The sequence below is a fragment of the Pelobates fuscus genome, chromosome 1 (assembly GCF_036172605.1).
Source record: "Pelobates fuscus isolate aPelFus1 chromosome 1, aPelFus1.pri, whole genome shotgun sequence".
NCBI classification, from domain to species: domain Eukaryota; kingdom Metazoa; phylum Chordata; class Amphibia; order Anura; family Pelobatidae; genus Pelobates; species Pelobates fuscus.
Window position 1 is genome coordinate 191,674,793 of NC_086317.1, and position 16,290 is coordinate 191,691,082.

Below are 16,290 nucleotides of genomic sequence, written 5' to 3' on the forward strand. Positions count from 1 at the left end.
TCCCAACAGCAACCGGCTGGCTCCAATGTTCCACCATTGGCCGCTTTAGCTAAAGGGCTGCAAATCCCAGGAGCCAGGTGTCATGGCAAGGGTGTATAATTTATTATTACACTTTGAATATTATCCTTAAATGTAATTTGTGTAGTAAATGGCACAAATTACAGAGTTGTTATTGCTGAGGTCAACAGGGGTTACATCTTTTGAAGCTGGGACCCTGTGACAAACTGCCCTTTGCCACTGGGCATTGGAGAGGACTGATCGCTAGCCTCCTGCCCTGCGACTATGGCCCTGGGATGTATTGCCCTTTAGGAATTACATTTGGGCATAATGGATTTTTGTATGCTGTTCCTGGCCCTTTAAATACTGTGGAGCAGTGTTACAATTTTTAAACTGGCACTTTGAATGCAGTCGAAGTGCCAAAGTGGCCGCCCTTCGACAAACGAACACGTGGCGGCGGCCATTTTAACGTATTCGAACTCGGTCAGCGGTGTGTGCAGCCAAATCTATGGAACTCTTTTCGGCTACCCAATTGCACAAACACCGCTGGCCCGTACCTTCTTTGACACCTCGGCTGGAGACCAAGTCCTGTTCAAAGATTCGAACTCCTGTTCGAAAGGGACTTACTTAGTCAATTTCTCTTTGGTCGGTCAAAAGAGACTTTTTAATATTTCTGGAACCACTGGATGGATTTTCACGAATTTTGAATACGTTGTTCCACAAGTTGTGTTGTTCATGAAAATGTAAGTTTTATTTATGTACTATGTAAAACGAGAAAGTTATAAAAATGTATAAAAAGTATAAGTTTTCAGCTTGGAGATAATTGAGTAGATACAGTAAGAAACTCCATTATCTCCCAAGCAGAGGGGAGGGAATCTGTGGGATATCTGATTGGTTAATGCCTTATTGCCTGTGGGCGTCTTCCTTGCAGGGGAGCACTGCATAAAAGCAGAGTACCTGCCATTAAACATCAGAGTTCTTCTTGACCCTCAATACGTAGCACTGTCTCGTTATTGGAGGGAACTGCTATGCTCTGCATACTCCCTTGAGCTTTAATCACTTAGCTCTTGTTCCCGATACGCTCTCCTGGAGGAGAGATCTTCCCCACACTGTCCTGGAAGACAGAAGTTTATCCAGGGTGGACGGAAGACGGCGAGGCTCCAGTTAAGCTATGGCGGTTGTGGAGTCTGCGGTGGTTGTGGTCCTCGGCGCAAGCTAGGAAGCGTCCATTAACGGAAGGTGTCCGTTACAGACCCCCACAGGTCAGTTGACAGTTGGCTCCCAGACTTGGTGTCGTCTAGTCCTTGGGGGAAGAGGGATTATTGTTACGTAAATAACTTGTTTATCATATATTGTTATATGCACTGTGACTATTCTTTGTTCATAATAAACATTCATTTATTAAGTTCTGCCTTTGTCTGGTTAAGAATCACGTTACCTGAAGAGACTAGTTAGTATTTTCGTAATTCCTTAAATATTGTACCACGTAATATTTGGTGGGTTTTATTGTTGATTTACCTGGGGGACCAAGGCACCCCATTTATAAATTGTCTTGGTGGTGGCAGTGTTAAAATAGTAATAGTTATATTATGTTTAAGTGTGGGCGGTGTTAAAAAGGGGGATTTTATCATTATTTCCGGTCTGGCGAAGACAAATAGCGTACTTTAACCCTTTCACCACTACAACTACGTCACGCACACTCTTGGAGTAGGGTGCGTTTGTGACACCAGGGCAAATTTTTTTAGTCGCCATAGCGACCTGGGGCCTGGGATTTTTTCCCAGCCCCGTTGTACAGGAATAACAAACACCAGCTTTTTGAAACACATTAAAATAACCTTGTTATAAATATTTGCGGAAAATTTATTTTTGGCAAAGACTGGTGATGAAATGACTAAAAAAAAAAAAAGTGTCAAAATAGCCTTCGATAAATGGCCTGTGAGGTCTACTTTATATAAAACTATACTTTTGAGCGGCAATTTTATTTTCTGTGATGGCTACTAAACTTACAATGCAAAACGTACCAACTTTACATTTTGGAATTTTATTTTAGTCCTTGTATAGTGTAACCTGTAATTTCAAAATAAGCTGAAGTCCTATACATGTGTACTCTATAAATCAAGACACGAAAAATGAATTTTTAATTACTTTCCCCCAAGCTGGACATATGCAAACGTTATTGCCAAAACTGAAAAGAAAGAAAAAGAAAGAAAAAAGTTTACATTTTTTGGCTTTTTTATAATTTAAGAAGATTTATATATATACACACAGGTTAACCTTACTTATACCCTTTGTGCCACTATACCCAATTCCCTCTAGCATGTAAACTCATTGAGCAGGACCCTCAACTCCTCTGTTCCCGTGTGACCACAGCTATGCAAATTGCGGTTGAACACAAACCACAAAAAAAATGCAAAAGTTTCTTAAGGGTAAGTCAAGCTTCTGAAGTGGTGGCTTTAAGGGGTTATTGACTCTCCTCTATTTACTTTTTCTAGCTATTCTCATTCAATCTGCACCTTTCACTTTTGCTTGCCAATTATGACACCCCACCCCTTCTCTCTAACATCAGTTGTTTTAAAGGAACACTATATTCACCTAAATTACTTTAGCTAAATAAAGCAGTTTTAGTGTATAGATCATTCCCCTGCAATTTCACTGCTCAATTCACTGTCATTTAGGAGTTAAATCACTTTGTTTCTGTTTACGCAACCCTAGCCACACCTCCCCTGGCTATGATTGACAGTCTGCATGAAAAAAAAAAAAAACTGGTTTCACTTTCAAACAGATGTAATTTACGTTAAATAATTGTATCTCAATCTCTAAATTGAACTTTAATCACATACAAGAGGCTCTTGCAGGGTCTAGCAAGCTATTAACATAGCAGGGGATAAGAAAATCTTAATTAAACAGAACTTGCAGTAAAGAAAGCCCTCTCTTTACAGGAAGTGTTTATGGAAGGCTGTGCAAGTCACATGCAGGGAGGTATGACTAGTGTTCATAAACAAAGGGATTTAACTCCTAAATAGCAGAGGATTGAGCAGTGAGGCTGCAGGGGCATGTTCTATACACCAAAACTGCTTCATTAAGCTAAAGTTGTTCAGGTGACTATAGTGTCCCTTCAAGTGTTAAATTATCTGATTTATCAGTATTGCTTCAGACCTAAGGAAGAGAATAACTCTCGAACACTTGTCTTTGAAATATGTTTTTGTTTTTTATTGCATACTGTAATACCCTGGTATTTTGGCAACACAACACGTACGGTCTCCCTTTCTACATGTAGTTAGTCATAAAACATTTTAGTATGGTTTGACAACTTCATAGTGTTCACCAAGTCTCCTGATCTTGTCTGGCTTTTCCCCATAAGACTTGTATCCATAGAGTACAGCAGGCCAACGCAGAACGCTTTGTTAATGACTCTAGTGCTTCACGACCCTGCTTAGTTGTGGTGAGCAAACTGGATTGTACGCAAGAGAAACACAAAAGCAGAGTACCTGGCATCAACACCAGATGGAACCAAGTTATATTGTCAAACTGTACTAATATGTAGTAGTTATGGTGCTTGTAGTGCTCCTTAAGTACTTTTAGCACTTGCTTGTTGGTACTTCCAGACATTTAGAAAAATGAATTCTAATCCTTAAAATTGCCCCTTTTGTGATAACTTACCAATAACTGCAGATTCCAGATCCACAAACACTGCCCTGGGCACATGTTTACCAGCTCCAGTCTCACTGAAGAACGTGTTAAAGGAGTCATCTCCACCACCAATTGTTTTGTCACTTGGCATCTGACCATCTGGCAGAATTCCATGTTCCAGACAGTAAAGTTCCCAGCAAGCATTGCCAATTTGGACTCCAGCTTGTCCAACGTGGATGGAAATGCACTCGCGCTGTGTGATACATTTATTTAAAAATTTGTTAGCGGAATCTAGCAGGATTACAAAGTTTAACAAAATACATAGAAATGTTTTGATTTTCTGCTATTCATATGAAAATTTGCTGAAGGCTATAGTTGGATAGAAATATTAGAAAGGGAGGGAGGAAGAAAGTGTAAACTTGCAAAGAAGAAGCAGTCACATCTGTTGCCAGTGTGCAGTGCACACCAATGAGAGACTTAAAGGGACTCTATAGTCAACATATAAAAGCAAGAAAGACAGGTCCCCCAGCCTTCCTTCTTGCTTCTATATGTATACTTTCATTAATTAAAAATAATTTTCAAAGCGTTTTTATAGTAAAAAAAAAAAAAAAAAAAAAAACTTACCTCCGTTCCAGCGCCGAGCTCCCTGCAAGGCCACGCCCCCTTTTTCGTCAAAATGACAAAATCGCGGGGCTCAGACGTGTCTCTCAGAGTAGAGTCATCGCGATGTGGTGCGCATGCGCGGCTTCGCGCTGCACCAATCGCGTTCTTCATACAGCGGCATTGAATGCCGCCCTATGAAGACACTCAGCGCTACACCGCGCATGTGCGCCGTATGCGCGTTCGCGAGCTGAGCGACAGCTCCTATGGCAACTCTCCTACTCCAAACTTTGTATGCAAACACTATATAAAGAGATTTCTCTATATATAGTGTTTGCATACAAACACACACATATTGTTAATCATACACACATTTTAACCCTTTAAGACCACAAGACGTTCTATGCCGTCCTTATTTTGGTGGCTCTAAACGCCACAGGACGGCATAGAACGTCCTGCGATCTTTTGTACTTACCCGGTCGCCGCCGATCGCGGTATGGCGGACTTACCTGGGAGCCCAGGGAGTCCCCCTCTGTCCTCTTCGGCCCCCCAGGGCCATGTGATCGCGAGGTCCTTGCGAGGACCCCGCGATCACATGGACGGCATAGCCGTCCATGTCAATGCCAGCAGGGGGAGTGATATATATAATCAAAATACACGTACAATGATATTGATTATAATATATAAATATTAAAAAATAAATATGTTAAAAAAAATAAAACAATAAATAAATAGATAAAATATATAAACATGCGTAATTTTGTTCTAACTGTATTTTAAAATTAATATATATTGATATCAAAATACATGTAGAACTAAATGTATATACATTTATATCACTATATATATATATATATATATATATATATATATATATATATATATATATACACACACACATATATATATATACACATACACACACACACACACACATATATAAATAAAAATACAAAAAATTACACATACACACACACATACATACATATATACACACACATACATACACATATATAATTATGTAATAAATTTACATAATTAGGTCATTTTATTAATTACAATTTGCAGGACCTGCCTGACAACCCAGGCCGAAAGTTCAGGGAATTAAATGTTCTAGCACTATATTTAACCCTGTAACTTTCCAAGACACCATAAAACCTGTACATGGGGGTACGGTTTTACTCAGAAGACTTCGCTGAACACATATTAGTGTTTCAAAACAGTAAAATATATTACAACGACGATATCGTCAGTGACAGTGACATTTTTTGAATGTCACACACACAAATGGCACTTACACTGACGATATAATTGTTGTGATACGTTTTACTGTTTTGAAACACTAATATTTGTGTTCAGCGAAGTCTCCTGAGTATAACAGTACCCCTCATGTACAGGTTTTATGGCGTTTTCAAAAGTTACAGAGTCAAATATAAGGTTTGCGTTTCAGTTTTTTCCACATTAAAATTCGCCAGGTTGCCTTTGAGACCGTATGGAAGCCCAGGAATGAAAATTATCCCCATGATGGCATACCATTTGCAATAGTAGACAACCCAGGGTACTGCAAATAGGGTATGTTCAGTTTTTTTTAGTAGCCACTTAGTCACTGTGAAGAAATGGCTACTTGTTCAGTATTTTTTTGCATATGTCTTGCTTTTCTGTGTATTTTCATTCGGCAGATGGGACTGCCGAACAAAGACCACCCCTGGCTCACTTAACTTCAAAGCCGGCATCACTTTCACCCTCTATGTGTGCGGTCCGCGTTCGTACTACCGAACGCCACGTGGCAGAGAAAACCGCGGCCATCTTTTTTTCGTCAAACCAAGGCAGCGGGACTTGGTCGTCGAGTGTCTGGAACTAAAATCGGACACTCGACTTCCCGAACACCGGTCCCAATCATACGAACGCTGGAACTATTTATACCGATTAGCTAGAAGAGCGCTATTCGGTACAAATATGCACACGAATGAGGGGAACAATCGCTGCTAGGAGCCAGGGGAATTCATTCGGTACTTTTATTCATTTCTTCCCTTTTTCTAAAGTGACCGGCAAAACCCCACGAATCTCTGGAACTATTTTGGGCAGCCCACCCACAGTGAACCGGTCACAAAGGACTTCCATGGTTTTTGCGAACCCCTGAACCGATCTGGGTGAAATTTGGATATGTTGGTCACCCAGATCGGGGCTATCAGGGGGCATAGGATTTGTGGGGATACCCCAGGTATAAAGGGGTGTTCCAGAAATTGGGGAAACAGTGAATTTTCAGCCTGGAGATAATTAGGTTGTTACTATATCAGACCTGATTATCTCCAGGACTAGGGGAGGGAACTGCCTGTTTGTATTGGGTGTGTTTTATATTTTTACTGTTCAGGATTGGATAACTGTTACTCCTCCCTGCGGGATGTCCCCTTGCATGGGGACCTGCATAAAAAGCCATGTATGTGAATAAACGTTGGTTCTACTTGTATCCTGATCCTGGACTGACTGTTATTTGGAATTCGTATGCTTTACCAAGGGAATTATCTTGTGAAGCTGTTATATTTCGTATGGACTTCATTTCCTGTAACTGCCGAACAGAACTCTCACTTTCTTAGGCTCTGACATTTCGGGAGGAAACTACCGAAAACGGTTTGGCTAGACTTTGTTTCCTTACAGTCACGAACACCCATGCGTGAATACGTCAGACGTGAGGCCTTTTTAGGGCTTCTGAACTCGGAAGTCCCTCTGGTGGCCATCTGATTGACTGCAACTGGAGGTGTTCCAAGCTTACAATGTAAACACTGTATTTTCTATGAAAATACAGTGCTTACAAGAAAAAGGCTGCAGGGAGCTGTAGCACTCACCTGAACAACCTCATTAAGCTGAAGTTGTTCAGGTGACTATAGTGTAAGAGTTCTGGACGTGTGCAAATTCCCCAGCACAAAATTAAAGCAGCACTGTCACAGCCTAATCAGTTTTATTTTTAACTCCCTCCTGACTCCACTACATTTGATTGTCCTCCTAGTCACCCCCAATTGCCCCCGCAAGTCTCGCATTTTACATTTTAATTTATTTTTGGGATCTAGGCCTATTCGCCGCCATCTTAGTGTGGGAAGATGAAGGCCCTGTGAGACATGTCATCTGCCAGCACTAGATAGCACTGTGAAATTCCTGTGGATACCCAGTTGAACACTTAGGCATGCGCTTTTGTCCAAAAGACAGTCTGAAATTTCTATTCATTAATTTGACTTCTGACGAATGAACAAATAGCAAAGAACGAGCAAATACCACATTTCAATTCAGTCTCTGTTCGTACAGTTTATTACAGGGAGGAACCGAGCTGCAGACTCGAAGCTGCCTCTTTGTAATATGACAGCTTCGAGTCTGCAGGTCGGTACCTCCTTGTAATAAACAGCAGGGAGCTGTGCTCCCCACCACGTCCTACACCACCACCACACGGGGGTCAAAGACTCCCATACCGGTACTCACTTACCGACCGGGTTCCGTTCTTACGACCCAGTTGTAGAATGAATTGGTTGGTAACTGAAAAGTTGAGGGATTCCCTGCTCTGGTGCGCATGTCTATGCGAGCCATCCCCAAGACGGTTTGCACTTGCAACCAGCTCTCTAGCGTGGGGGTAAGTACAAACAGTCGTACAACATGTAGGTCATAAAATGAGGACCACCTGCATTAGTATACCGCAAGTAGGGGCGTGTCTACTAAACAGTGAACAGCCAGTGGCAGCTCACTGTTTTAAGATGCACCCCCCACATCCAATAAAGGGGGACCTAGGAAAGGCCCCTTATGCAATAATAAAATAATTAACAGAGGGTGGGACAGTGTCGTTCCCCCAGGAAGTGAGGGCTATTAAACTAAACAGGGGGCCTAGTGCCCCCCCCCCCCCCCATTTGTTACAGGAGTGTGGGGGTGCAACTAAAAACAGGGGATCTAGTGTCCTCCCTTGGCCTCCATCCATGAACAGAGGGTGAAAGCCCTAAAATACATTGGGGGAGGGGGACCTGCTGCCTCCCCCCAGCCATCAACCATAAGTGGCAGGTGAAGATCCCAAGTTTATTTTTTTTTTTACATGGAATTTAGTTTTATTGCTTCCCACCCCCTGCCCCCTTACTATTTTTAGGGTGAGGGGGGTAGGTAGGCTTTTATTTTACTTGAGGGGGTGACTAGGGGCTTGGGGACCCTAGTCACTTTAAGTGGGAGGCGTTATATTTAACCCCACCCGTCGCCCATTGTCATTTATGGCCCCACCCGTCTCATGGGCGGAGATTATAAGCCCTCCCCTCTACGGTTACCAGTGCCCCCACCCGCCACCCATGGGTAGGGGCAATAGACCCCCCAACCATTTCATTTAGGCCCCCACCCGCCACTCATGGGTCGGTGGAAAGTATGGTTACAATAGGTCTTACCCCCTCTCCCAATTGTCACTAGTGCTCCCACACAAGGCTCATGGATAGGGGGATGGAGAGGACAATAGGTCCTCTCTCCATTGTCATATAGGGCCACCACCATCCTCATGGGTTGGGGCAATAGGGACAGCCACAGGCTGCTCAATGTTTAGTAGACATGCCCCTACTCGCAGTATAGAGTGTAGGGGCAGAATCAAGATTTTAGTGTCCCTTAATTCCGAAGACAGTTATCTTTACTTCGTATTATTAAATACAACTGAATTTTGTCGTAACAGAATGAAAACAGTTTGTTCATTCATGTTAGGATGACATTCGGTACTTCTAGGTCGGTTCAAAATTTAATTTGAACAAATTAAACTCCAATCCGTGCCGCGGCTGCATCTTGCAGCTACTTAATAGATTGCTCCCCAATTCACACATTATTAGGGAGCTATCTACCAAAAAGCTGAAATACGAAGATTGGTCTTTCAGACAACTTTACTAATACCAAGTAAAAATTACTTCGTATTGGCAATTAATCTGCCCCAATTGGCTATGCTGTGAGTAGGGGGCATGTATACTAAACAGTGAGCAGCCCTACTCACTGTTGTAAAACAAAAATAAAGCACCCTCCCCATCTATTAACTAGCAGGGGGAAATGTCATCCACCCTAGGGAACTTTTCAACAAAACTATAAAATCAGTGAATAAAGAGAATAGGCATGAGCGGCGGGTGGGGGCCCTTATTCCTAGGCTTCTGTTCTGCCTTTTAACATAGCCGCTGGATCCACTTATTCCTAGGACTCTGTTAGGCCTCCTAAAATAGTTGAATTTTCTTATTCCTGGGCCTACATGGCTTTTAATACAGCCACTGGCTAGACTTTTTGCTAGGCCTCGGTTGTGCCTTTTAATAAAGCTATTGGATTCTCTTATTCTTAGGTCTATTATGCCTTTTATGTAGCCACTTAATTTATCAAGTCTGGTAAGATAGGGCTAATACATCATCAGAAACTTTATCTCTTGGGGGTCACAGGATCAATTGCCAGCAAGTCATCCCTTTGAGGTAAATTAAATGAGTACTGCTGTAACGGCTACACAGGGTAGTGAGGGGTATCTGCCGTTGGCGACGTCCTTCCTCCGGGCAAGATGCTGGGTTGTAGGGTAGAAGTGAAGTCCAAACCGCTGGATCCCTGGAGCAATAGAGAGGCAGAGCTCTGAAAAGAGCTAGCGATTAAGCTGCAAATTCCCTTTCAACAACGAGACACAGCTACGTTTTGTAGGGTGACAAAGAACTGACTAAACTGGCACATACAGCCTCTTTTATTCACATTCTACAAACATAGTACTGTCCACAGGGTTTTGAAGAACAACCAAACACCACAGCTAACACTCCCATTCATTACATCAGAAATCCTCCCCTCTGCCTGTGATACAATTATCTCAACACAATAGACTAATTTAATTATCACAGGCAGGAAAATACAGTATTATAAAACCTATCACAGGGACCCCAAAACATGCAATAACCGCATAAAAAAAAAAAAATTCACCCAGATTCGTTCAGTAGTTTGGAAGATACGGTTTAATGCGGATTCCGCAGAACATATACAGGCTATATGAAAAATAATTACTGTTAAATGTGTCCCCTGTTCTGTAGTTTAAAACTACTGAACGATGTCTCTGTTACGGTTGCCTCCAGGCTGGCTGGAAGTTGGACCGTAGAAAAGGATGCTCCTAGCGCTCACCAAAGGACCATCTGCACAGCCACCATAAGTACTGCAGACTCCACGAACCACCGCTGCTGGGCTGGTATCTCGCAGTCTGCTCTGCGCCCTGGGCCTATGACCAGGCTCCAGTAGGTGAACCTCTTCCTTCTGTAGAGCATAGCAGGATCAGGAACAAGAGCTCTTACAAGAGCTCAGTAGCTAAGGGAGTATGAAGAGCATAGCAATCTCTGTAGTGATTATAGCTGTCCCCTACAAACATGAGTCAAGGCTGCAAGTTAGAGGGTCAAGTCATTCTGTTTTATTGGCACCAAAAGAACCCTTCTTTTATGCAGGATCCCCTAGATAGGACGACCCACAGGGCGATACAAAAGAACCATACGTATATTACATAAGACACTCCCAGTAATTACACACAAAATCCTCCCCTCTGCCTGTGATATAATTATGTTACACAAGGGATTAACATAATTATCACACAGTAAAAATACAGTTTTTACAAATATACTATAACTTTAAAACTATACATTACATTCACATAAAAATTACATATTCACAATCAATCCATTCAGTGAAACAACATATTAAAAAATGGCACGAATCAGACCAGGGGTTCAAAAGTTAGCAAAAGTATTTTTAAAACCCACTGCCAGCATGGCTTTCCGGCCCAAACCAGTTTCACAAGAGTCCTCTATCCTGGAAACAATGGAGAGGTAATCCAATTATATCCAGGGATAAAGGCAGACTCCATTGAGCACATGTTAGCAAAAGACACAAAAATACATAACTCCTATCATACTGAACAGAACCCCCACATTCAACCTATCCCCAGATGGCTTGGATCTAAACGCTCAATATATCCAAACAGCACTCAGATCCCACAAATACAGTCAAATCGCCATACACACTAGGTCCATATAGTCATGGGGCAGAATGCTGGCAATTAGGCTTCTCCATAACACAGGGAAGCAGGGCAATTTGTCAAATAAAATAAGTTACAAATGGCAGTTTGTAACATGCACCAAATACCGGCGAGATGGCACCGCGTGGAAAAGTCAAAACAGTGTCTGTGAGTTAAAATGGCCGCCATCCATTGTTCTCACCATGTGCCTCTGATACATGAAATGGTGGCCACCCAGTAACTCAACAGTTTGTCTGTCAGTCTATCCAGCCGAACCAACATATGAAACACATGGGTAACAGTGCAACAAACGATGGGAATCATAAAAAATATGGACAATAGTCATATTTGTGCACAATCTCCAGTTTTGTCACAAATAGTGTTTTCAAATGCCATATATCCCAGGGCCATAGCAAGACGGTAAAACAACAAATAGTCTGAGTTCAAACAATTTTTATATATATATATATATATATATATATATATATATATATATATATATATATATATATATATATAAAAATATATACACACACAGCCATTATACTGTTTAACTGGAGTGTTTTTGTTACAAGTACTATTCGATTGGGTAATTAAAGAATATCCGAATGTACCTTTCTTGGTTAAATATCACATACGCTTTGCATTTTAATATGCATTCCCGGCCATTCGCCACTTTATTCACTTTTTATGTGACTTGTAAAATACATGTGTGGCTATTCTCTTTATTCACCGATTTGTATTCCTTGTGATTTCTCTTATGCATTCTTAGCTATCCGCCACTTTTATTACAATATCCTATGCCTCTATATTGGTTTTAGTCATTAACGGCTATTTGACGCTTTATTATTAACTTATTTCTAGGTCTCTGTACTTGGTAACGGGCATTCTCGGCTATACGCCACTGTTTTACTATCCCAGCCTTTCATTTCATGGCTCTTCGACGCTTTGTTGTCTGCTCTAGGGTCGGTTTCGTGGTGTTAAAATCCCTGATAATACACAGGCGGGAATCGAACGATCGCGCCATGCCGTTTACAAACACAAATTCAGTTTGTGCATGTGTACTCTGTAATGCTAGTAGGGTTGCTGTGTCGTATTGGCTTCCCCTTTCAAGCACCAAAATACAAAAGTTTTTCTTATAGGTTTTTTTCCCCCCCATATTAAAAAACAAAAGTGTATTATTTATCCTTTTTATGTATATCTATCAATCTCTGCTCTTTTAGTAGAGATTTGCTTTGCTAAGGATAAAATAGGAATCTTATGCAGATCCCTCTGCTCCCAGAAAATAGGTCACACTCTAAGACATAGATAAGCCATTGTAATTTTTTTCTGTGGTTCCAAACAAGAGTGCCTATTAATAATTGGAATTCCCTACGACAATAGCTCTATGTGAAGAAAATCATCCGGATCATACAAGGGAAGTCGCCCTAAAGGATCCTTTGTGAGGCAAGCCTTGTAGAAGTAAAGTCTCTGTGCAGACTGTCTGAAGTGGCTACAGGCCAATCTACCTCTGCTGTAAGTGAAAACCCTCCGCCGATGGATGCTCTTAGTCCTCACCAAGGACCATCAGCACTGCACACCGGACACCATAAGTACTGCAGACCCCACGAACCTCCACAGCTTGGTTGGGGTCTTGCCGTCTCCAACCCACCCTGGAACCACCTCTGACATCCAGGACCGTGTGGGGAAGACCTCTCCTCCAGGAGAGCATAACACGAACAGCTATTAAAAGAGCCAAGTGATTAGAGCCCAGGGGAGTATACAGAGTATAGCAATCCCCAGTGTGATAGCAGTTTCCCCCCACTTAGAGACAGAACTCAGTATTGAGGGTTAAGTAAGTCTGAAGGTTTAATGGGACAGGTTGGAGACGGACAGACAGACATATATATATATACACACACACACACACACACACACACACACACACAATTCCTCAGGTCAGAGGCACACCCCCTGGACCTGATGAAGCACCTCTTAATCTGTTCAGACCAATAAGAATATAACAATGTCCAACACTCCCACATACGGCACACAATCCCTCCCCTCTGCCTGTGATTAATGCATTAACTTAATTCTCCACAGGTAAAAAAAAATATATATAATTTTTTTATAAAGTCCAATAAGTACCCAAGACACAAATCTTACATCCCCCTAATAGCCCTGGGTGGCCAACATATCCCAAAAATAACCCATATCAGGGGTTCAGAAATTCTATGGAAGTCATAGTTTTGCCCAGGAGAACACAGGATTTCATGCCCAAAACAGCTCCAGAGAATAAGGCCGTGCAGCCGGTCTATTTAAAACAGTCGAATTACCAAATGGAATGCTGGTTGGCCATTGGTAAAGTGTGTTTTTGTTCATGGGCTTCGATTCGTCGTTCGACTATACGAATTTATAGTTAATTTCTCTAGAAGGTAACTTCAGCTGTGTTCTCACCGTTGTGTATCCGATTTGAATTCCATGAACGAGACAAAACACAGCTAAACACGTTTGACTGAATAAGATGGCCGCCGCCACGTGTTCGACTACATCCGAAGTACCATTTTCCAGCAAGGGAATGGAAGAGGTTTTAGGTGAACAAACCGACTAACCGGAGGATAGATTTATAACCCCGAGACAGTATCTGTTACACTGTATATTATGGAATATCCAACAAGAGGTATCAAGACATAAGCTGTTAAAGCGCAGATCCTCTGGACAAAGCCCAGAATGTATACTTTGAGAAATCCTTGGAGATTGATACAGTCAGAGATATGGTCTCCTCTTCGGATGAGGCTATTCATCCTATTTCAGTACCTCCAGAAATCAGCTCAAGTGGACCATTTGATTTCCAGAGTCCGTAGGTCCTTATATCTGAAAGAATCCAAGGTCGAGCCTTCTACCTCTAGCCTTTCTTTCGGATGTCACAAAGAATAGAGAATTTTTTCCAGTTCCCGGTACCTTTAATATCCTTATTATGGAGGAATGGTTCTACACTGAAGTTTTCAACACAAGGGAGTATCTTGCGTCTTCATTCATTGGGATATCAGATGTTTGTACCTGGCAGTCTGCTCCTAAGTGGAGGATGAAGTACTTAGAATGGCTGAATGTTCAACCCTGCCTGTTCAACAATGCGGGATCTCTGAGACTCCATGGAGAATAGAATGTCTTGATACTCTCCAATAACATATGTAGCAGCTGGCACATGCTTTCATCCGGCTGCAAACTCTTACCTCAATATATAAGGATCTAAGATTGGTATGGATTGATAATCTTCCTTTTGTCTGTTGACATTACAAGTTATTAAGCCGAAAATAGTCTTTAGCCAAGAAGCTTCCATAGGTTGTGTTATACCAGAAATATAGAAATATATGACTTTGGCTCAGTACCTGGTCAATATATGTATCCTCAGAGATTAATGGATCAAGAGAATGGCAGGGGGAAGGAAAGCTCATCTACTGAAAGACCCAAGGTTAAGGAGACCATTTTTATCCAAAGCCTCTCATTCCCTTCCTTCCAGGACCCAAGTATTTCACACCTGGAAGACCGTATTGTAGATCTCAACCTTGAGAAGTGGTTATTCTTCTACCAGAGGAAGAGAAGATGTAAAAAGACGCATTATAAATGTCAAAAGCAGCTACAACACAAAGATTATGTTTTTCAACAGGCAGGTGGAGATCCATTTTAAATCTACATAAGTTTGCAGCATTCTTGAACATTCTTCATAATAAAGGCAGTATTCTTAGTAAATTTGATGATTTCTACAGATTTGCAGGATGCTTATTCCCATGTACCCATTGCCTTACATCACCAGATGTTTCTCAGATTGCAGGGGAAGAACATTTACATTTTTACAAGATAAATCACCTTGATCCCTCCCAGTCCAGGGTATAGCTGGGAACACTGTTTGACACAGTCCAAGGCACTGTACAGCTCTCTTTAGAAAGTGCAGTACGACTTATCAAATAAAGGATGTTGACTGTCATTACCTCAGAGTTTTGATCCAGGTCCTCCACCATAGATCTAAGTGAACAATGAGAGCACAAGGAAGGATGTTAACTTTCCTATAGTTATACCTTAGGCAGTGAAACCTATGAATACCATCCACTGGGGTTGAGGAGCTTTTCTCCAAATTTGAATATGTTCATTAAAGGGATATTCTTAACATCCAATACCTCTCTTCTGCATAGGTTGCATCAACATGGTTTTCACTTCTGTTTATCTTCTTCAGTACCTCCATGGGATCTCCCAAAAATAGTTATTTCCTCTTCCACCAGTTCCAGTACTACTCTCCTCTTTCTGAAGGTTTCGATATAGAAAAGAAGGGCTTAACTAGAAGTGTCTTTTAGGTGTAGCAATTAATACCCTTCTGATGGCCAGGGAAAACTTATATCCTCAGTCACCTTTTATAGAGTTGGGATACCTTTTTTTTTCCTAGTCTATTTCTAATTAAGTAATCATTCAAATTCCTTCTACCAAGGAGGTTCTAAATTTTTAAATCCAGGATTTTGTCTAGGACTTGGCCACATCACCTCAGAGGTACATGTCTTGGCACTCTCCGATCTCTCTTTTCGTGAAGGGGCTTTGATATGGAGGTATCTAAATATCGGTCAGCTTTATATGATCCCTCCGTTAACCATTGCTCATGTGGACTTCTCACACCCTTTTAACCATGAAACTCTCTCTCCACATCTGCTTTATATTAAGTTAGCATTGGGCAGAAGGATCAGATTTTTCAGCACTATTTGGCATAAAACCATTTTAGTCTTTCACAATATATAATAATCCTCAATCTGTTCCTGAATTTAATCATAATGTGGCTTATTCTCTCCACAGTGAAGAAGAAATTATTCTTCCAGCTCTAAAAGCCTATTGATTGGAATGAAGACTCCGAATGAAACTTTCTTCTCTTGTCCTAGATGTCTTAATTTCTATATAGATTCACTACCTGGCTTTTTTTCTGATAGTCTATTTATCTTTACTAATGCAACAGGAGAGGTCTTCATGCCTCTCTATAAGCCATCAGCAGAGGGATAGTCTTTGCTATTTTCAGGCTACTAAGCCCTAGGGGTTACAGT

General features: G+C 41.5%; 1 protein-coding gene across 1 annotated transcript in view; it reads right to left on the reverse strand.

Annotated features, from left to right (window-relative positions):
• The window catches only part of LOC134609778 (tubulin alpha-1D chain-like), a 120,169-nt gene that overhangs the window by 97,916 nt on the left and 5,963 nt on the right, over positions 1-16,290 (reverse strand). Inside the window, exon 2 of the mRNA XM_063453190.1 lies at positions 3,658-3,880. Within this exon, the coding sequence (XP_063309260.1) occupies positions 3,658-3,880 (223 nt within the window). The remainder of the gene's footprint in view (positions 1-3,657; positions 3,881-16,290) is intronic.